Source organism: Pyrgilauda ruficollis, unplaced genomic scaffold, assembly GCF_017590135.1.
Source record: "Pyrgilauda ruficollis isolate IOZ18807 unplaced genomic scaffold, ASM1759013v1 scaffold52, whole genome shotgun sequence".
In the NCBI taxonomy this organism is placed as follows: Eukaryota; Metazoa; Chordata; class Aves; order Passeriformes; family Passeridae; genus Pyrgilauda; species Pyrgilauda ruficollis.
The window spans coordinates 2220892-2242817 of NW_024526822.1; the positions used below are offsets into that span (position 1 = coordinate 2220892).

At 51.9% G+C, this 21926-nt stretch overlaps 1 protein-coding gene across 3 annotated transcripts; it reads right to left on the reverse strand.

The window, feature by feature from the left end:
• Positions 1 to 782: 782 nt before the first annotated feature.
• Positions 783 to 21620, reverse strand: SNX19 (sorting nexin 19). Of its 3 annotated transcripts, XM_041480548.1 has the most exons (12): positions 19425 to 21620; positions 18964 to 19102; positions 18203 to 18303; positions 17935 to 18054; positions 17554 to 17681; positions 17328 to 17360; positions 16311 to 16407; positions 15886 to 16072; positions 13588 to 13717; positions 2602 to 2786; positions 1784 to 1871; positions 783 to 1006 (listed from the first exon to the last, which is right to left on the reverse strand). In XM_041480548.1, the coding sequence occupies exons 1-12, from the start codon at positions 20946 to 20948 to the stop codon at positions 874 to 876; spliced, it is 2865 nt and encodes a 954-aa protein (XP_041336482.1). In that variant the 5' UTR covers positions 20949 to 21620; the 3' UTR covers positions 783 to 873. The 3 variants fall into 3 exon arrangements, with proteins under 3 accessions (XP_041336482.1, XP_041336483.1, XP_041336484.1); XM_041480549.1 differs by lacking the exon at positions 17328 to 17360; XM_041480550.1 differs by lacking the exons at positions 783 to 1006; positions 1784 to 1871; positions 2602 to 2786 and adding an exon at positions 2797 to 4166.
• Positions 21621 to 21926: the final 306 nt, after the last annotated feature.

Consider the following 21926-nt stretch of genomic DNA (forward strand, 5'->3'; position numbering starts at 1 on the left):
TCAAGGTCCTCATTCCTCTTCCAGAGCTTCCTGTGACAACCACTTCAGTGTGGGAGCTGATTTACTTGCTGTGTCCCCCATGGGTCAGCTCTTTTGGTCTGTGCCTTCCAGGTGACTGTCCTAGGGACCAAAAGGTGACTCAGAAAGCACAATATAAAAAAGTCCTAAAGTCCAGCCCAGCCACCACTCCTCCCTAGCCTGAGGAGAGTCTCTCCCAGGATCACAGCCTGCCTGCACCCCACTGTTTGATGGAGAACTAGAGCAGGGGCAGGGAGAAGCAGCTGATCTTTGTCCCTAAGGCAGGGCAGCTCCTTTGGCTCCTGCTCTCACCTTCCAGATATTTGGAATGAATGCTGAACTTAAGGACTACATCTCCACGCTCCATCCTTTCCCCATCTTCCTTCTGGTGACACAGATGGTGCAGAGCAGGCACAGGGCAGGCTGCTCAGACAGCAGGGACAGCACTGCACCCCTGCACCTGTCCTGCAGAAACATTCATCAGCAGGATCCCAGCACACCAGCTCTCAGTGCCAGGTGGACCCTGAAGCCACAAAAGCAGATCTCCTGCATTCTCTGTAGATGTCAGAGATGTTCAGAAGGGTCTGTGGTTCCTTCTCCAGCTGGTCAGGCTGGTTCACTCCAGGCTCCCCATCAGGTCAGCAATGGAACAGATGCTGCACAGCACCTCCAGCCCCCCACACTGGGTTTGATCCACGACCCAGCTGAAACAGAGAAGCCTGGAAGCAGCTTCATTTAGCACTGCTGCAGAAATTCCTTAAGAGCAGTAAGGAAGCACGGTCAGTAAAGGCTGAAAATCCAATCACTCCATGCCTGTGGCTGCTTCTCTCCTCCACTGCTGGGGCACAGCCCTGGTTAAAGTGCTGGGGCTCCTTTGTCTGGGCCACTGCAGGCACACGGTGTGGCAGCTGCAGCCTCAGGCTCCTTGCTGGAGCCCTTCAGAACCAAGAACTCCAGCAGAATGTCCAGGAGGCAGAACACCAGGTGCCTGGAATGGAAAAAAGACAAAAAAGGCTGGTCAGGGCGTGGGAGGCAAAGCTCAGCACAAGGAAAGAGTGTTCCAATGCTCCAGGGGAGAAAGGAACAATATCGGGTCCCCAGAGAAATGTTTCCAGAGGTGGTTCAGCTTTTTTTCACTTCCCCAAGCCAGTGGGTGTTGAAGTTGCTGAGCAGCACAGAAAACACAAATGAATCTTCTGGAGCAAAACACATGTTTAACAGGATCACAGGATCACTGAAGACAGAAAAGACCCCTGAGGTCATTGAGTCCAACCTGTGCCCAATCCCCACCTTGTCAACCAGCCCAGAGCACTGAGTGCCATGTCCTGTTGTTCCCTGGACACCTCAGAAGATGGGGACTCCAACACCACCCTGGGCAGCCCTTTTCAATGTTTAACAACCCTTTCAGTGAAGAAATATCTCCTGATGTCCAGTGTGACCCTCATTTTTCTGCTGTCCATCACCAAACCCTTGTTTTCCAGGCTCACAGCATTGGGAATAGACAGAAACACCCCCTACACAGACCTGCAGTTCCTCCAGAACCCAACTAAACCAGGATCTGTCTTACTTCCCTGACATCCACTAACTAAGCAGGCCAAACAACATAATTAACATGACTGGCTCAATAACCTGCAGCCAGACATGCAGATGCTCCCTGATATTGCAAGTCTGGAATAATAAGCTGGGTGTTTGGTGCCAAGCACCACCGGCAAAACCCTGGGCACAGCTCTCAGAGCCCACCAGGGTAAAGATCACAATCACATACCTGTTTATCACAGGCTGGCTCAGCGATTCCAGCACCAGGTTCCAGCTCATCTGACACTTACTGGTCCCAAGGATTTCTTGGATCACATCTGGAAGTGTTGGAGACAAAGCTTTAGGAAGTGTACATTCCACAGGTCAGTCTTCTCCTGGTGGGTGCTGATCAAAGCTTATGATGGTGCTCTGGGGCTGGGAGAGGAGGGAGTGCCAGGAAAGCATTCCTGGCCAGAAGGGCACATACCAGCAGTGCTTTTTCATTCCCAAAGGCCAGTGAGGGCCCTTTACACTACATCAAGGAGTTAAAAGTTCACACTGCACTCACACAGATTAGGCAGCAGCTGCTTTAATGCCAAAGGTCCCCGTGTCAAACTTCAAGAGAGAGAAATCCAGTGCAGCTGGGCTTGGGATTTCAGTCCAGTGGAAAAGCCACAGGCTTTGCGTGGTGACTTTCCTCACCATGGGACCCTCTGGCAGCAGGTGGGAGCAAAGCTGTCCTGAGCCCTGCCTTGGTGAGGTGGCTCAGAACTGTGAGCACTGAATCATGGCCTGGCTACAGATGGGAATGGCCTGGACTCACATCTCTTCCCTCCGAGCTGGGCTGCTTCCCAAACCCTTACACAAACTATCCAGAACTGGAAAACTCTGGGTTTTGCTTGCAGGAAACCATCAAACCTCAAGGGTCACGAAGGTTTCCCAGTGCCTTGGCACAAGCAGCCTCCATCTCTGTATTTAACCACATTTCCAGAGATTCCAGTGCACTGCAGTGTTCCCCAGCTGCTTTCCTATCCCAGGGCAGCTGACAAGTCTCTGGGACACACTTACTGGGCAAGATCCCCATCAGGCTCTGCAGGGCCTGCTCTGCTGTTGCCTTCTTCTGCTCCTCTGTCCTGGGGGGTTTAGGCACTGCTGGTAGAACTCCTCCAGGCCAGATGGATTCCTGCAGCAACTGGAGGTACTGGACCCAGCGCTGGGTGCAGGTCAGGGTAACCATCTGCACTTCCAGCCACCTGCAGGAACAGGGACAGGGACAAAGGTCAGGAAAAGTCCAGCTTGGGACCCAGCTGGGATATTTCCACACATCAAAGAGGGTTAAATCAGCTTCTTTGTGTTTGTTAGCGTGCAGTTTTCATGTCTGTATACCAAAGATTTCCACAAGTCTTAATTAGCTGAGTTTTCCATGCACCAAAAGTGGGATATGTTCCCTGTGTTACAGACAAATGGGACAAACAAAGGTCATAAAAAGCCCCATCACCCTGTTAATCACAGGACCCCAAGTGAATCACTGGTGACTAAAGGAAGCCCAGTTCAGGGATATGACTGGCCTGAAGCTCCTAAGTTATCTCCAAGCACAATCTGAGACAGAGCTGGAGGAACTGGTGTTTAACTACAAACAATCCCCAGGAAGGACTGGAAACACATGAGCCCTGTTCTGGCAGCCTCTGCTCCTCTCATCAGTTCCTCTGCTACCGAGACAGCCAAGGATGTCTTTCCTGAAGACCAAAACACACTCCAAGGATGACAAGCCATGAATATCCTGATGCTTCACCCCCCTCTCATCCTGCTGTCCATGCTGCCCTGCTGTCCAGTACTGCTCCATCCACTGATGGCAAGCAATGAAATAATAGAATCCCCAAAGGTTTGATTTTGGGACCTTAAAGCTCATCTGGGCAGGAACACCTTCTGCTAGACCAAGCTGCTCCAAGCCCCATCCAACCTGGCCCTGGACACTTCCAAGGAAGGGGCAGCCACAGCTTCTCCAGATACCCTGTGCCAGGGTTTCCTCACTCTCACAACCAAGAATTTTTTTGTTCCCATCGAAAATCCAGCAGAACTGCTGATGGTCCCTCCTGCTGGGGCAGTACTGTGCCCTTTCTCAGTAACCACCTGCAAATTCCCAAATCCCTGCTCCACAGAAGGGCTTGGAGGGGTTTGCAGCTGCACTGGATGATGTGTCCCCACCACCCAAGGGCTGGCCAGGCAGTTTCTAAATCGACCATATGGATGGACCCTCTTGCCCAGATGTGAAATCACTCCCTAGTCACAGCACAAGCCTCAGCCATCAGGCAGAACTTGCACTGCCTAACATGTTTGCCCTCAGAATGAGGAGAGGATGGATCCCACAGGAAGGTTCCCTGATTTAGCAGGGCTCAGGGTGCAGCACTGCTGGTGCTGCTGGCCTCACTGGCAGGAGGCTCTGGAGCAAAGCTGGGAGTGTCAGCACGGCGCTGGGGTAGGGAAAAACTTGTGATTCCGCCAGTTCTTCAAGATTCCCAGAGGACAGGAGTCAGCCAGCAGGGCCAGGAGAGCCGTTCCTCTTGGCAGCTGGTGTTCGTGCTTGCAATTCCGTCACCACTACGCCCCGGCAGCTCCGAGTACATCCAAGAGCCCTGCCAAGGCAAACTTTATTTAACCTGCGCTCTGCCAGACTGTCTGCATTCTTCCTGGGCGAGGCATTCGGGCCAAGGGTGTCCTTCCCCACACAGCTGGGCACCGGGGAACAGCAACACCCAAAGGTAAGCAGGTTGGCATCATATGGGACAGGGCTGTGGAGTGAGGATCCCTTTGGCAGCAAAAAATGAGGGGTAAACAGCAATTCTTGAGGGATGCACACCTAGGAAACGCCAGCTGGAAAGCAAAGGACGTTAAAAAACCTGAAAAGGATCTCAGTGCAGTGGTAAGGCCTGGAATGTCTCAGAGCAAGGGACACAGGTGATGTTCCCAGTGCTCCCAGGACTGGCACTGGAAATGGGAAGCACATCCTTCATGCTCAGCATTGCCATGGACACGGAGTATGGATGCTGCTGCAAGATAATCCAGAGGTGCAAACCTCCTACCTGGCTTAGAGGACAAAATGTCACATCCCAGTCCTGCCTGGGAAAAGCCATGTTGGAAATACAATTAAAGGGGTTTTAATCTCCAGCCATCAGCAGATTTTAACACTCTGGATCATGGTAAACCCTCCAGCTATTCCCAAGCAAATTAAAGTGTTAAACTGTGACTTCTCTAGGGGCAAGAGTTTTCATTAACACGGTTTTTCATTAACATGGTTTTTCATTAACATGTTTTCTTACACAACCTGCTCTCTTAGCTGAGAAAACATCTGACAAGCAACAGAAGTTCAGAGACTTGGGGACAGAGCTGCACAGTCAACCCTGCACCAAGGGGGATCAGACTGAACATTGACTCCAAACTCATTACAGCAACAGCCACTTTCCAGCCTTTAAAAGGTTGCAGAAAGCAAAGAACAAGCTTTTTTTGTCTTAGAGACGTTCCTAAAATAGCAAAAAAATCAAGCAAATAGTGAAGAGAGAAGTTGAACCTACAGAGAACAGCACACATTTCCAGACAGCTCAAGAGCAAGCTGAGAACTGACAAATGCTGGAAGGCCCCACACAAACAACCTCCTGTTTCCAGCTCATGTATGTCCCTAAAAGCACCAGAATTGGGCAACAAGGCCCCCAAGTAACACCTCTAAATGTGATCACCCAATCTAAATGTGATCTGCACACACTGTGAGCAGGCGAGTGCTTACAGGTCTGGATTTCCACAGTTGTGAAACACCACGGATGGATTTTCTTCCTTGGGCTGGCAGCTTTGGGAAGCAGAGGGCAGGAATGGCTCCATGGGTCTTGCACAGCTCCTCAGAAGAGGCCAACTTGGCCCACGTTGCTCAGACAGCTGGGGAAGGAGCACCCAAACCCACAAAGTTTACAAGGGAAAGTCAAGGAACTAAACAGGAAATGGGACAAGAAAGGAGAAACCAAAGGCAGGTGCAAATGGAACACAGACTAAAGCACCTCTGCTCTGGGCTCACTTTTGCCAGTGGAGCCATTCCAAAGGCACTGGGAAGAGGAGAATGGGATCTTGAAAGAGTTTTGAATGAGTTAGAGATGGGATTTCTGAATTGTTTTTGATGATGTGGTTTCTTTTCCTATCTTCTACATAGGCAGGAAGGGGGAGTTTGGCTCACATCTTTACTATATGGCTCAGAAGGTCACAAAACCTTTAGTTACAAGACCTTTTAAGGATTTATTGACTAATAAAACACTGCCAACAAGGATATTTATGTCTTTAAATATTCCATCTTATGCACTCATGCTACAGTGTAAGCTTTCTTAGCTAATCATGTTATGACACACAATCCTACAGTGCTGCATTCTAAACTCCTTGTTTACCCTTCTAACTACTTTTATTTTTATATCTTAAAACTCTAAAACTCTCAACTTTTTCTACTTAATTTAATGTGTCTTTGTTTTAAACCATAAATCCACATTCTTGCTTCTATCACTTAAGTTTGGAAGCCTTTTCCATGGTCTCAGATCAAATCTTGTGTTTAAGCTTTGCCTTGCAGGCCCGAAGTTCTGAGAGTTCTTTACATTTCAGATTCTAGCAGAGAACTGTCAAGACTGGTCCATGTGGCTCTAAATCCACTCTGGGAGAACATCTGAGGTTTCAAGGGAAAGTCTCAGCACACAGTGGCCTGTCATGAAGAGTTTTCTTCCCTCCTCTCAACCACAGTCCACCATCAACACCCACTTTGGGGAATCACATTCCATTCCAACACACACAGAGGCTGCACCAGCAGCATTTAACTGTGAGGAGCAAAGTAATCCACAGAATATCCTGAATTGGAAGGGCCCCACAAGGAAGGTCAAGTCCAACTGCTGGCCCTGCACAGGACATCCCAAGAATGCCCCCTCAACTCCCACACCTGTAGTTACATCTCAGAGAGAGTCACACCAACTTTATTGAAAATTCCTACCTGAGTAAACCCCAGAAAATGGCAAACTGACCTTTCCATCAGGCAGACTTGTTGCACCAGGATTGGGATTAACACCTCAGGAACTCCAAATATCTGCTGGTTCAAAGCTGACCTTCACCAGCAGGTCACAGATGATTTTTTGTGCTATTAAAGGCCTATGCATTTGAGATTCATGTGCCACATTGAAAGCACTCACACACTGCTCCCAGGTAGAAATAAATCCACCAAGAAAATAAATAGACCTCTCTTATTTTTTTATTTTTGGATGGCTGATGAGTTACTATTTTCATTCTGCTATTTCATGAAGAAATAGCCTTAATAAGAAAGAAAAAAATAAACCCATCACAGAACCATCTCCTTACACTTCAGAAATAAGTAAAGTGACCTCCTGGGCTCAGAATGCTTTGATAGTGCCCAATGCAAAGAGCCAGACTGCAAAGGCTGCTGAGGCCTGGAAGATAATCTGCAGGGGCATAACTTGCCCATGCTGTAAGGCACCTCCATTTGAAATAGCTGCTGGTGGAGGAATGAAATTGCTGCTAAAAAAGAGCCAAATTAATGCCACGGTTTAAGCTGGAACTCCAAGGTCAGCTGAAGGGGTCCATTAGGATAAGAAAGCCCTGGGAATGAAAAACAAGGGCTGGGGAGTGCAAACCTTGGCCTTCCTTGGGCTCCTAGAAACAACAAGGGCTGCTAGGAGGGAGGAAAGGCAGGCTGAGAGTCAGGACCAGGTAAATGGGCTTGGTTTTACCTGGCTGGATCCTCTCACTTAATTGGACTATCCAGAGAGCTCAGCTCAGCAAGTAAAGCCTGGACAGGTTGGATTTGCTTAGTCTAGACATCAAAGATGTACTAAGAATGAACAAAGAGATGTAATACTCTCAGTTTATACCTATCTGCCAGAAATGGGTAAAGCTCTGCTTGTTTTGTCCATCAAGGTGAGGATAAAAACCGAGATCACTTCAGCTAAGGAAGAGTCAAGTTAAATATGCTGACTGTAACTGAAACCTGAAGCAATAGCAATTGTGATTTCCTCAAACCCAGGGGTTTTAAGGATTTAGATAAACATAAACTGAAGGTCAGGCTAGAAGATGACAAAGAGGAGAAAGCCTCTCTGCTTTAGCTGTAGAAATACAAACAGCTCTACAAATACACATGAACTAGCATGTCCAGCTCAACACTGACTGCTGCCCACCCCAGAACATGGCCCCCTTGCCCTAAGGAATACAGTGTGGATATCCAGCAGCTCAAAAAAGGCCTCTGGGACCAATGTAGTGAAAAGGATTGAAGAAAAAAAGCAACATCTGGAAAACACGAGGCACTGAAGCATGACTCTGAAATTAAGAAAGTCTGGTGCTTAAATCACCAGACCATCCCTGCCTTACCAGTTCTTGTTCCCCAAATTCCTCCTCAGATAAAGCACAAGATTATCCTTAACTCAAGGGTTCAAGAGGAGGAACATTTCAGTGCTTTGACTGCAAAACCTTTCTGAGGAAACCTTGTAAAAATGAAGCAACAGCTGCAGTGGGCACAGCAAGAACTGAAAAACACAAATGGAGAGTTTTTGCCCTGAGGCTCAGCTTTCAGCACCTGCTACCTGAGCCTAAATCCACCTTCTCCACACAGCAGAAAATGTGCAGCACGCTTAGCTCAGCACCTTCAAAGCAACCTCACACTTGTCCAGGCCATGGGTAAACCCTGTGCTGAGGAAGGAAACAGGAAAGAAAAGGAAAAAAAACCTCCATAAATGAAAGGACATGAAGCATCCTGAGGCCTTTCAAACTTCTGCACAAAGTAAATTCTCCTTCTTGGTATGTTCTTCCCCTGCTGAATGGTTAGAGTTGCAAACAACCTGTCCTGGACCTGGCTGGGGACATCCTGGGCAGAGGGATTTTCCTACCTGCTTGACCCAGGCAGAAACTCTGGGGGATGTGGGTGTGCAGGACATCTTACTGTGGGGCAGAGAGGAAGTAAAAGAAATCATTCTCTTCTGTAGGCAATCATTCATCCCTGCAGGGAGGAAAGCACCCCTTGGTGCTGGGATTTCTGTGCCATTTTATGTGTTGCTCCCTCAAAACTCACCTGCTGCAAGAAGAAATCATGGAAATTCACAGGACTCCAATGGCTTCACCCTGTAGGGAATTAACCACTGCTTTTCCCAATCTAGATCTTCCTGAGATGCCCTGGGGCTCAGGGAAGGGGGAAAAGATATGTGATTAAAATAATCGTCCCCAAACCTCCTTGATTTTTCACAAAGCATCCTGGCTTTTGATAACATCTTCTTCAAGTATTTATTGAGCCAATTAAGCTCTCAGTGGTGCCCCAGGGAGAGGCCAGGCTGTTTCAGCCAGGCTCTGCTTGGAACAATTGCTTCATTAGCCCACTTCAGAATCAAAATACATAAATCCACTATTAACCCTTCTAAAACCAGAGAAAACGAAAACCAACAGTGAGACATTACTTCCACTCAATCCTTTTCTTCTATTTGAAACAGGAAGTTGTTGAGCTTTTTTAACTCCAGGAAGAAAGCTGGCATGTGTAACCATTGAAACAGAATCAAGAGTTAGAATAATGTTGCAATTATTATCAAAGCATGGAGTGCTGGCTTCATTCTAGTGGCTGTTTTTGGAAGAATGCTGCTTCTAGAAGAGGGAAACAAATTTTGTTTGGGACAGAGATTCAAAGCCAGATCCAAAATTTCCAGGTGCTTGGAGACAACTGAATCGAGGCCCATTTCCAAGCTGATTTTATTTACTTTGCATATACACACGAAGACACACAGAGTCCTGAAATCACTTTTACTGACATACCACAGGCTGCAGTTCCTGCTGCTCCTCACGGCTACAACACAAACAGCCAAATCCAGAAATGAGGAGTAAGATGCCATGAGGTTGATTCCACTAATTCCCAACTCTGGTGCTGATTTTAGGCTTGTTTTTAGGGACAGGGACTTTGCTGCCACATACCTGGGCCTGCCAGCACAGCCCCTCTGTGTACAGCTGCAGAGATCCTCATCAAACATGCCCAAATCCACTCCTCAGGTAACAAACCAGGAGAATGAGTAGTTTCAGATGCCCCAGATGCACTGATATTGCATTTCTGCCAGCAAAACTCAGAGGCGCTGCCTGAGGCTGGAGTGGTACCTGGCAGCCAGGAAGCCAAAGGGAAGTGGGAGCACAGGCTCAGCTGCCAGACGTGGCCCCTCCATGGCTCCAGGGCTGGCAGAACTCCCTGCCCATGGGCACTGTGCTCCCAGCACTGCCAGCCCAGGAGTGCTTGGCTGCTCCAGGTTTACTCAGGAACACTGAAGAGGGTCAGGCATCACTCTTTGCTGGTGGCACTTTCCAGTCAAGAGGACCAAGGGGGCTGCCAAGGGTCTTTGTGCCAGTTCTGTTGGCACAGAGATCAAAGAGAACCGAAGAGAAAATCAGAACAAAGCACCCAGGCAGCAGCTCTCTGAAGCTCCAGACCTCCTTGACTTACAAGTGCCTGTGACACTCAGCCTGACACCAGCAGAGCCCAACACCAAGGTGACAGCATGAACTTGCAAGAGCCAGGTCTCAAAAGCATGATGGTGACCTGCAACCAGTCCCAAATCATCCCTGCCTCTCCACCTACAGCTCACACAGACTGGAATATCACCTCCTCAAATCTTCCAGTTTGGCCAAGGGATGAGGGGACATGGACAAAGCCTGGAGGAGCACGGGAATGACCCAAAGCAAACAGCAAGCCAAGCAGTGCTGAGCTCGTGGGTAAGACAGGGATGATTTACATTTATTTTAACTCATGCTCAGTGGAACATGACACCAGCAAAGCTGCCTGAGTAGTTCCACATGCTCCTTTCAGGGACAGGCACTTCCGAGCCTGGCACAGACTCTGTGCCCAGCCCTGCTCAGGTTCCAGGGCACAGACAGCCGGGGTGTGCTGAGACACCTTCCCCCCACTCAGTGCTTTGTGGCCATGGCCTTTCTGTTGTGCTGCATGGGAAGGAGCCAGGAAAAGCTTACAAACCAGGATCTGCCCCTTGAATACTCCCAGGTCCATCCTTGGGGTGCTGGCACTCTGCTGGAGCTCCCCTCTGGAAAGCAGAGATGGTGGCTGTCACCCTGGCTCCAGCACTGTCCCCAGCTCTGCAGGGCACTGGCATCCCACAGACCTGTGGCCACTGTGGGGACGACTGAGGGCAGGGTGTGGGGTCACAGCAGGGTGTGGGGTCACAGCACGAGTGGTTTGCGTGTTTGCCGTGTATTTTTAACACCTCATTGACTCACAAGGCTCTAAAAAGCACCCAGATTCTCCAAATGCTTTGCAGCTCTTGAACCGAACGGCAGAGCCCAGAATAGCCCCACCTCCTCCCCTGTGCCAGCAGGTTCCTGCTGCAGCCTCCCAGGGGAAGAGGAGATGATCCTCTGCAGCCCGCGGGAGGGAAGCGGAGCCGGCCAGAGGCGGGAGCGGGGCAGAGGGTTTGTTTACAGGCACGGCCCCAGCACGCAGAGAGGCTGCTGGAAGCAATCCTCGGCCCCAGGGTCATTCCCACTCCCAGCCCCTCCATCCGCCTCTCCTTTCAGCTCCAAAAAAGGATCACTCCCTGTTACATAATGGGATGGGCGCAGTGCGGACCCGGGCTCGCACACACGGCCGCCCTTTACTCAACAATCCCTTTTTCGGTCATGGAGCCTTCCTCTCCCACTGCCATGGGACTGACAGGCAGGGAGACGGATGGTGCCTGGCTCCAGCTAGCCCAGCTGAGGAGAAGGAGGAAGGAGGAGCGTGGTGGGATGCTCCTTGCACAGAACAGGGAATGGAGCAGGTCGGGAGGCCCCACCATCAGTAACAGTGTGGTCACAGCAATCATCTGATGGCACTGCCAGTCCAAGGCAGAAAGTCCTCCAAGAAGTGGGGGACTGGCTCTTGGGAGAAGCTGGATCTCGTTCTTGGTGTGAGTTTTGTTGGTTTGTGGTCATTTCTATCACTCTGCATGCAGTGTCTCATGCCAGAGCAGAATCCTCATCTGGCAGCTGCAAGGAGGCAGCAGGAACAGCACCTACTCTCCAAATACAAGCTGGCAGAGGAGTATCCAGCAGCAGCCCCTCCAAACACTGCCAGGACACCTCCTTTTCACCCCCTACCACCTAACCCAGCCACTGGCAGGAACAGGAAGGGTCTAATCTCCTGAAGGGATGATGCCCACTCATACTTTGTGACCAGCAATGGTTGAAGACAATGCAAATCCATCTGCTGTCCCATGTTTGTCTGCCTGTTCTCAGAGGCAGCAGCATCAATTCCTTGAATAGCAGATGCTCCCAGAAGAGTTTCTGCTACTTTCCCCACCTGTAAAGGGTCCCCAGACACAGGGCCAGCCAAAATGGCAGTGCCAGGTCTGGCCGAGCAGTGACCAAGTTGTAAACACTTAAATGGAAGAGAAATGTCACCAATCCACATTGCATCCCTAGACAGGTCTGAGACCTTCTGGTCTGCTCAGGACAGCAGTGACCACCTGGGCCAGGAATGAGTACAAGTCTCAGGGCCAGGGAGAATGGCAAACAGCAGGAAGGCTCCCCATTCCCAGATCTCCTCCACTGTGAAGGCAACTACAGGCAGCAGAAATGGGAGGAAAGTGTTCCCTGCAGCAATCCAGGTGCAACACCATCCTCCTGGTGACAGGCCAGTCCCCACTTTGCAGTTCTTTCCCCTGGGATTCCCGATTGTCCCAGAACAAGAGCAGAACCAGCCTCAACATATGGATTTCAGCACAGACACAGGGTTTGCCCAAGAGGTTGTAGTTACACCCTGAACTGATGGGGACACTAAGAAGTCCCAGGGCTTCGCCATATCACCCCCAGCCAGAGCTCTGCCTACAGCACACGTGGGTTCACTCTGACCTGTTCAAGTGGAGCAGCTACAAACACATTCCTCCTCACTCTTTCCACCAGCACAACTCAGGGAGCTCCTCCACCTTCCAGAGCCAGGATGTGCTGTGTGTATCCCACCTTCTCTAGTGGAAAATGCCAATGCCACGTGTGGGTGCTGCAGGCTCCCTGGGTGACCAGGACACAGCTTATTAGGAGGTGATGATGTGCCTGTTGAAGCTCTCATACCTCTGTGCTTACACACACAGATTGGGTTGCAGCTTGTTCCCAAGAGGCCAGAGCCCATTCTGGAGAAGTGGGAGCAGCCCCCACCTCCTGCCACTGAAGGAACAGACCAGGACTGACCTCAAAGCACTTTGGCAATCTCTGCTGAGGGCAGCTCAGGTTACCAGCTCTGTTATAATGAGCTGCCCTGCACATTCTGATGTTGGCTCTGGATGCCTGCAGGAGAAGGGGCGCAGGAGTGGGAAAAGCACTGCTCCGAGACTCTCCCAAGCCCTTCAGGGAAGGCCTTCCTTGTGCTCTAAAAAACCACATCCTTAGCTAGTGACAGTCACCAACTACACCAAAAACCAGGAATTCTCTGTTTGTGTGTCTTGGCCTTGAGCCTTACCACCCAGAGGCCCTGGCCCCAGGAAAGCTTGGCAAGTCCATCCCAGCTGGAAAGGAAGCCTGTCCCTACTCCATGTGTGGGTCCCTGCCCCAGGCACAGGCAGAGCAGAGGGGTGCAGCAGTGAGAGCAGAGACCACACCGCGAGCTGTCACTGACAGTCACTGCTCCCTGGGCCTGTTTATTCTATTTCTGCAGAAGGAACAAGCTGAAGCCCTGGGGAGCACAGACCAGGAGGCCAATGCTCCCTGGAGAGCCCCAGAGCTGGGCACTGCTGCCCTTGCATGAGCCAAGACTCCCACTCCCAGGGCTGGATCTTCCCTTTCCTTGATTTCAAGGGACAGGAGGCTGCCCATTAGAGCTGCACCACTGCTCACAGAGAAAACAGCTCCTGGTGCAGATCCTCAGGGGTGTTTACTCCACATTAATGGAGCACCTGCTTTACAGAACCTTGTTGGTTGGTGCACACACAGCATTTATCTGCACTCAGGCACAAGCTCCACTTCCAACTGTGACTCCAAAGGGAATGCCTCTCACAGGGGCCAGGTTGCTCACTCTGGCCTTACCTTTGAAGGAGGGTCCCAAAGAGCAGGTTGAAGACCTTCTGGATGTTCTCTGTGCACAGCCAGCCCCAGTGATCCACCAGCACCAGACGAAGCACATCCATGGCCAGGTCAGCCAAAGCTGTCTCGGAGTCTGTCAGGAGGAAGAGGAGGGGCAGATGAAGAAGCCACCTCAGGGCAAATCTGGTGAAAAGCATCATCCCAAACTCATTATTTTCTCCCCAGCCTGGCCCTTTGTGCACACACAGATGACTGTTGCAGCCCAGCCAGCCTGGGACCCTGCCCTCCCCACTCTAACTTCCACCTCATCCAGGCAGCCCCAGTCTCCCAGCCAGGGCTTCACCAAAGGCTCAGTTCCTTCTCAATTAAACAGCAGGATTATCAAATCCCAGTCCATGCACAGGGTTGGCCACGTGCCCAAAACAGGTGACAAAGCAATGGTGACTGTAGCCAGGAAGAGGTGCACTGTCACTCTGGTCTTCCCCATTCCTTCCCCTTCTTCCAGCAGTTTTCCAGGCACGAGGTTGGTGGCTGCAGGCTGCCATCGTGTGGCAGATCCCAGGCTTGGCAGGGAGCGGGATGAAACACATCTGGATAAGCCAGATCTACCAGTTAAAACATAAACCCACACACCTACCCAAATATCTCTGCTGTCACAGACCTGGGACACCAAACCTCCCTCTGATCCTCAGGTGGATGTCAGAGCCTTCAGCAGAAACAGTTTCTACTCGTTAAGGAATTACTTTCAGGCTGTTTGGCCTTGAGGTGTTGTGCTGAACAAGCTCATTGATGTGCCACAAAACTGCCCCAGACAGCCACTCCTAGGCCACCACCCCGACCTGAGGCTGCTGCCTCGACTCTGTTGTCCAGGTGAGATCCTGTGCAGCAGCTTTTCCTAATTTGGCTCCCCTCATGCCTCATCTTCCAACCTCTCTGTCTACAGAGACAATTTACACTCACAATTTACTACAGGAAATAAAGGGAAGAGGGATTCTGGACCCCACACCTCTCCTCCTCTGCTCTTCCTCTTCCCAAAAGCTGGACTAATTCATTCCAGGATTTCACTTGGAAAAGACAGGGCACTTGGCACCTCTTGCTCTGAGCCATAAGTTACTGCCCATTTTTTTTGCCCCCTGAGACTTCCCAGTGCAGTCTGGAGCAGGCTGGAGCTTCCCCAGAACCTCACACAGGGAGCATCTTCAGCAAGCTGTTTATTCCAGCATCCAAATCCTCTTCCTCAGAGAGCTGTTGGCCAACCACTTCCCAGAAGTCACTCTTGAGCATCTTCAGCAAGCTGTTTATTCCCACAGCATTCAAATCCTCTTCCTCAGAGAGCTGTTGGCCAACCACTTCCCAGAAGTCACTCCTTGAGCAGATATGGACATGGGTTTGCCTTTTTATCCAGACATTTGTTTTCCTCACCCTGCTAGCCCAGCCTGAAGCATCCCAGACCTGCAAGCATTTGAGATCACTGACATTCCACTTCCCTCAGAGTTCAGCTAACTTGGCCTGCTCTGTGCAGAACCCTGGCCTCCAGCTCCAGTCCTGCTTCCCCAGAACCATGGGCATGTGTTCCAAGATTACAAGCAAAGCTGGTAGCACAGGCTGGGTTTCAGAACACCAGGCCTATCCTGTCACAAACACGTGCTTTCACTCAGAGCTTGCCAAACTTGAACCACTGGAGAGAAGCTTTTTGGGAAGTTCCAGCTGATACAGCTCAGCTATTCCAAGAAAAAGATTGGAGAACATATTTTTGTATGTGTTCAGGATAATCTTGTAACTGTTCTGGGGCAGCCCTGGTGCTTCAGAGGAGGGTTCTAGAAGCAGAAAGGGAACATCATTCCTTGAACTGAGATTACATTTGTGCTACTCCCATCAAATCTATCTGAACTTAATCTCAAAAGGTCCTTTTATAGTATATGGACATGTCAACGCTAACTGGAAACTACCAGTAAACTGTAATTTGGCCCATTTTTAGTTTGTAAAACCTTGACTTTAGAACATTGCCAGTTTAAGCAGTGTGTCCTTAAGAAGCCTCTTTGTGCAGTGACTGTGCTGAGCACACCAAGGTGAAGATCTGCAGCGACACAACTGAGCCAAAACCCAATTTGCTCCACCAGCAACAATGCCCAGAGTAATCACCAAAGAGCACTGGAAAACCTGATTTGCTTTCCCTTCAATCAAGATGCAACAGGCAGGAGAGCAGGTCCTGAAGACTTTTCAAGCTGAACCTGCAGATGTTGGAGGTGCTGTGGTACCGAGGGGGAGAAATTCAAGCACTGAGAGAGGGGCTGAGCTCACCAGAGTCAGTGTCTGGATGTCCTCCCTGCTCTGCTGTGCTCAGCCCATCCATTTCTTCCTGCACAGAAATTTCCTTGGCTTCTCTGCCTCCCTGGCCTTCAGGAGCTTTGCTGGGGACTGCTTCCAGCAGCTTCTCCTGCTTCTGGATGAAGGATTCCATAGCAGCCAGCGACAGGGTGCCAGAGACCTACAAAAGCGTGTTAGTGCCCCAGAGCATGGGGTCTGCAGTGCCCAGACAACCTCCCACCTCCTGGTTTGCACCCAGGTGTAGCCAACAGCACAACCAGGGCTGCTTATTGCCCTTCTGCCAAGAGCTGGCATGTGGCAACAAGGCTGCAGCAGGCATAGCCCTGGTGGATGTTGATTATTCCCAAACAGGGCAGCGATTGGGGTTGTGAAAGGATTACAAGAGGATCTGAACTTACAGCATTGCCCTCCCTGACAGAGTACACGATCCTGTCATGAGCTTCACTCACACTCAGCACTGGAGTGATTTTACTGGATGAGAACCTCAGCCTGGACCTGAAAAGCAGAGCCATGGCACAGTCAGTTTTCTCTGCAAGCTGAGTCATGAGCTTTCCAGCCTCAGCCAAGCCCCATGATCTGTTACTGCTGCCACACGCAAGCTAAGAAATCTGATTAGACCTGAAGTGGTTAATAAAAAGCATCTGCCTCCAGGATAACTAAGAGATGGCAGTGAAACCACACAACAAAAGCTGTAAAGCACTTTTCCTCACGTACACCTGAGCTGAGCCAAGGTTTTCCAGCAATCCACAAGGAGCTGTTACACAGAAGCTGATAAGGAGATGTAGGCAGATGTCAGCAAGGTGTGAGCACTGCAGCACACGCAGGGAAGTGTTCAAAAAAGCCTCTGAGATTAAATACACTCAGCAGGATTGTGAAATCCAATTATAAACACTGACAAAAAGAAGGACATGAAAGGACATGGGGATTTTGGGACAAATTATAAAATAGCCTGTTTATCATTAAGGAATGTCCTTTTCAGCCAAAATGGTTCCAAACTTGTACTTTTTGAGTTTGTCTTTCTGTCCAAAGCAGCTTTTTCCATCCAGCAAAGCATCACTTTTTGGACAGAAAAAGCCATACTTGTGCAGAAATCTTCCCTTTCTTGGTGAGGCAAAAACCACTGATGAGACAATCACAATGAGACTGGGCACTGTCAGCAGCATCAACATTTGTGAGGAACATACATGAAACAATCTTAAATATTACTCATGAATAGCTATTTAAATGTTTTCTGGGCAAGGCCACTGCTGGAACTCATGGGAGAGGCAGGAGGGAACTTTCAGGTAGATAATTTTCAGCTGTATTTTGAAATCACTCCCTGCATATATTTAAGGTTAAAAAGCAATTCCTCAGGACCATTAGTGTCTCTGCTGGCAAATGGCAGCACCTCAGAGCTCCTTCAGGAACAAACCTACCTTCTGTGAAAACCTGAGCATTCCTGGGAAACCCTTTAAATATACTGGAGCTCAAACAGTTGTGGTCAGCAAGGGAAGGAGGAAGTAATTTAGCTAGAGCATGATAGAATTTACCACCCAACACAGAATTTACTACCCAACACATAAAGCACCAAGTCAGTTCTTCCCCACCACGGGCTCAGTTTGTGCATTAATCCTTGTTTTGCCAAGCTGAGGGAGCCCTTACTTGCTTTTCTTCCCGTCTGGCTGGGATTTCCCATCCACTTCTGACTCGCTCAGATCCTCCGTGGGGCTCTGGGGCTCTGACCTGGGGAACGCTGTCTTCAAGGTGTCCACGATGGCATTGACAACAATCTGCAAAGCCAGCACTGCCTTTAATTACTGGATTGATCCTTGTTACTTACATACATCAGGAGTTTTGAGACTTGCACTGGATTTTCTATTAAATAGGTTCTTTAACACAAACTCTGACCCTTTATGGGTTTCTGGGCAAGCTGAGCCCAGCTCCAAAGAAAGGGTTTTGGCTCCTAGGAGACACTGAAGCCTAGGAAGCATCCCTGGGGGCAGCTGGAAAGGGCTCAGGTAAGCAGCTCCCCACTTTTCCCACCTTGTCTATCCTGGAGACAACGAAGGGCTTCTTGACAAAGGCGATCCTGGCGTCGGTGTTGAGGGCCAGGAATTCCTGCACCTCCTCACTGTTTGCAATCTCAGGGACTGCACACAATTGCTGCAAGGACAGATGGAGATTTAAATAATTTTGGAGTCAAGCTCCCAACCTGATCATGTAACATGGAAGAGAGATGGTGTGCTCCACTGTCTGCACAAAGCTGTCCTGAGCTCTGCTTTTAGCTCACAGGGGCACACAAACATCTCACCTTCAGGAAAGATTCCAGCAGACTTTTTCTGGCTTCCACTTTATCGCTGTCCATGTTTCCAAATGGCAGATCAGGGAACAGTTTCTTTGGTCCTTTGATGTCTACAAAGGAAAAAAACACACAGGCAAGCTTGAGGAAACTGCAAAATGACAGTAACCTTAATTTAAAAGACTTTTAGATCTTAAAATTGTAAAAATGTCAAGATTAAAAATTAAAATGTTAAAATCTACAGATTTTAGTCTTTATTAAAACCTGAATGCTCTAATGATTAAAGCTATCCCCACACACTGCTCTGCCTGCATCAGCCCAAGGTAATACACGGTGTTTCTATCCACTGTTACGGTGCAAAACTGCAAATCCAGCTGTCGTGGAATGGGAAGAGGAATGGTTTGAAACAAATCATTCCTCCAGCCAGCTCTGCACAGAACACTGGAGGATGTGGGCAGGAGAGCTGCACAAGCAGGGCAGGAAACCCAGGGCTGCATCAGCCCAAGATAATACAGAGACACCAGTGTTTCTATTCACTGTTATGGTGCAAAACTGCAAAACCAGCTGTCATGGAATGAGAAGAGGAATGGTTTGAAATACTGGAATTTACTTCCAGAAGAGATAAATCATTCCTCCAGCCAGCTCTGCACAGAACACTGGAGGATGTGGGCAGGAGAGCTGCACAAGCAGGGCAGGAAACCCAGGGAGCAGAGGAACAGGGAATGGGACAAGAGGCAGAAGGATTTTCTCAGAGAGCTACTGCAGGCACTGACTTTTCAGGAACTTGCGGAGCTCCGGCTTCTCCTCCAGCCGGGTCTGGAGGTTGAGGAACTCGCGGTAGCGGCGGTTCACGGTGTGATAAGCCACCTGCTGCAGGCTGCCCGCGGCCTCGCCCTCCAGGGCTGTCTCATACTGAGGAGGAAGGCAAAGGCATCATCCTGACACATCCCAAAACAGCCCTGCTCCCTGCTTGCCCCTCAACCCCCAGGCCCCACCCAGCAATTCCTCACGTCAAGCCTTCCCTGAAGAGGAAGGAACCAATCATGATGGAACAAAAGCAGGAAAAGATTCAACCAGCCCCACAGGAATCCCAAACAGCCACAGTGCCCAGTATTTCCCCGCTACCAGACAAAATTTATTGTGGAGACCCACCCAGAGCAAGTCCTCCGCTGCAAACAGCAGCGCAGGTGGCAGCAGGGATGTGGGAGGGGGTGGGTGCCCGGGGAGCCCTCACCTTGACGGTGTACAGGGTGTAGGGGTGGAAGCCGGTGCCGCTGTGCTCCCGGGCAGTGATGGTCCCGGTGATCCGCAGGTTCTGGATGACCACCGGCCCCTCGGGGCTGCTCAGGGGCTCGAAGCTGAAGGTGCTCATGGAAGCTGTTGGGGAGGATGACAGCAGGGGCAGGCTCTGCCCAGGCTCTGGGGGAAACTGTGCTGGGCCCTCTGCTGCCCCCAGATCTCTCCCCAGGCTGGAGGGTCTTTGTGAGGAGAACCTTCTGGGGACAGCTGGGCTTTCCTCCTCCTTCTCAACCGCTGGCTCGATCTGGATGTCAGGGCAGGAGCTCAAAGCAGAGGTGGGAAGCAGGCCAGCATCCAAGCTGGGGCCAGGGCCGTGGTCCAGGTCCCCTGTGCCATCCTCTGAGGCAGGTGCTCCCTCTGGCATAGAAGAATCCTGGGGGGGCTCATCATGGAGCTCTCCAGTGGGGGAAGGAGCCAGCAGCTCCACGTCCTGCCCCACGTCAGGTGCAGGGGATTCCAGCTCCAAATCCTCACAGGGGAAGAGGGATCCCAGAGCTTGGGGGCGCAGGAAGGGTTCCTCTGCATTGCATGATCTGCTTGCCTCCTCTCCCTCCTCTCCAGCAGCCCCAGCCTCTCTCCTGAGCCCCTCGGCAGCCCTCGGGGACGGGGGGAGCCCGGCGGGAGCTGCGTCCGTCTGTGCCGGGAAAGACAAGGAATCCGGCACAGGGGGTGCAGGGTGGGGCTTCCCACCCCGGGGCTTCTTGGAAAACGCCCCAATGAGCAGCAGGTTGATCCAGTCGGGATCAGACATCTTCCTGATGGCCGGCAGCAGCACGTTGCAGGCCACCAGCTCCACCACCACAAAACGTCCCGTCCGTGTCTCCAGGTGCGGCCAGGGCACCAGCGCCCGCAGCAGCGCGTCCACAGCGGCGCGGGCACAGCCCACCTCGGCCGCGGGGCTCAGCAGAGCGGGGTGCGGCCCCGCCAGCCGGCTGTACTCCCTCCACAGCGTCCGGCCGCCCTTGGGCTCGGCTCTCAGGGCATCCCGAGCCCGCAGGAAGCTCTGGAGGTGCTGCCCGCAGAGCAGGAGCAGGCGGCGGGCCAGGGCTCGCCGGTCCACCCACCTCATCCGCCGCCGCAGCTCCGCGGCCAGCCCCAGCATGGCCCTCTCCACCTCGGCCTCGAAGGCCGGCTCTCTGCTCACCGTGCGGTACCACGAGGCCACGAAATCCCGCACCACCTTCCGGACGGTGCTGGCGATCTCCTTCTGCAGCCGGCCCTCGTCCGCAGGGCTGCCGGCCGGGGCCCGCAGGGAGCTGACGAAGCGCTCCAGCCGCAGCCGGCGGCCGCGGGGAAGCAGGGCCGGGGGGCCCAGCCAGCCCCCCAGCACGGCCAGCGCCCCGCACAGCAGCCCCAGCGCCCGCAGGTCCAGCAGCAGCTGCAGGGCCAGCAGCCAGCCCAGGGCCACCAGCAGGGCCAGCAGCGGCCGGCGGGACCCCGAGGGGCCCTGGGCCGGCATGGCGGGCGGGCAGGGGCAGCTGTGGCAGCCGGGATGCTGGGCAGGGCTGCACAGCGCGACCCTCACCGGGCTCGAGGGCTCGTCAGGGCCGAGGCTGGGCTGCTCGAGCGGGGATCGGGGGCTCAAGCACCCCGAAAGCTCAGCGGGCTCAGAGCCCAGCAGGTGCGGAGCCCTCCCTGGGCTGGGTCAGAAGCCCCAGACCGGGACCCTCAGCGGACAGCGGGGCTCGCACAGCCCAGCAGACCGGGAGCCCTGACTGGGTTCCGGGGCGCAGCCTCCCGGGCCCCCCACACCGGGATCCTCATCGGGCACTGAGACCGAGCAGAGCCCCCCCGACCGGGCCCTCGCCGAGCGCTGGGGCTGGGCACTGCCAGGCCCCTTCCCGGGCACCGGGGAGAGGCACGGATCCCGCCAAGCCCAGCCCCTCAGCGGGCACTGGGGCTCACAGAGCCCAGCAAACCGGGACCCGTGATCGGCTATCCACGGCGACGCGACTGAACGGACCCTTCACCGCGCAGGGGGACGGGTCGCTCACCGCCTACTTCAAGCCCCACCGCCCAGACCCCCTTCCCAAGCACCGGCACCCAGCCCGCAGGTGCCGGGAGCGCGGGGCCGAACGCGGCACACCGGGAACGCCGGGCCCCACTCACCGCCCGGGCGCTCCGCCGGCGCCGCTTCCGCCCGCGCTTCCGCTTCCGGTGCTGCCTCCCCACAGCGGCCCCCAGCGGCGTGGAGGTCTCACCGGAGTGTCCCGTTTTAAGCAATAATTTAATAATAATAATAGTAGTAGTAGTAATAATAATAATAATAATGAGATAACCCCACAGATTCAGAGAATCAAGCCTTGAGGGTCTCCCAGATCCTTTGGGGGATCAGCCCTGAGGCACCCCCAAACTATATAAAATCTGTATTGTATATTATATTATTGAAATATAAATAAAATATATATTATATAATTATACATTATATAGATTTGAT

Bases quoted from the DNA above. Each gene is read 5' to 3' on its own strand.
- SNX19 (XM_041480548.1), bottom strand. From the start codon at position 20,948: ATGCCGGCCCAGGGCCCCTCGGGGTCCCGCCGGCCGCTGCTGGCCCTG. The intron at 13,718-15,885 runs GTGAGCTCAGCC...TCCTCCTGACAG, and splicing joins ACATCCAGACACTGACTCTG to ACTCCGAGACAGCTTTGGCT. The intron at 1,007-1,783 runs GTATGTGATTGT...TTTCCATTCCAG, and splicing joins AGCCAGCCTGTGATAAACAG to GCACCTGGTGTTCTGCCTCC.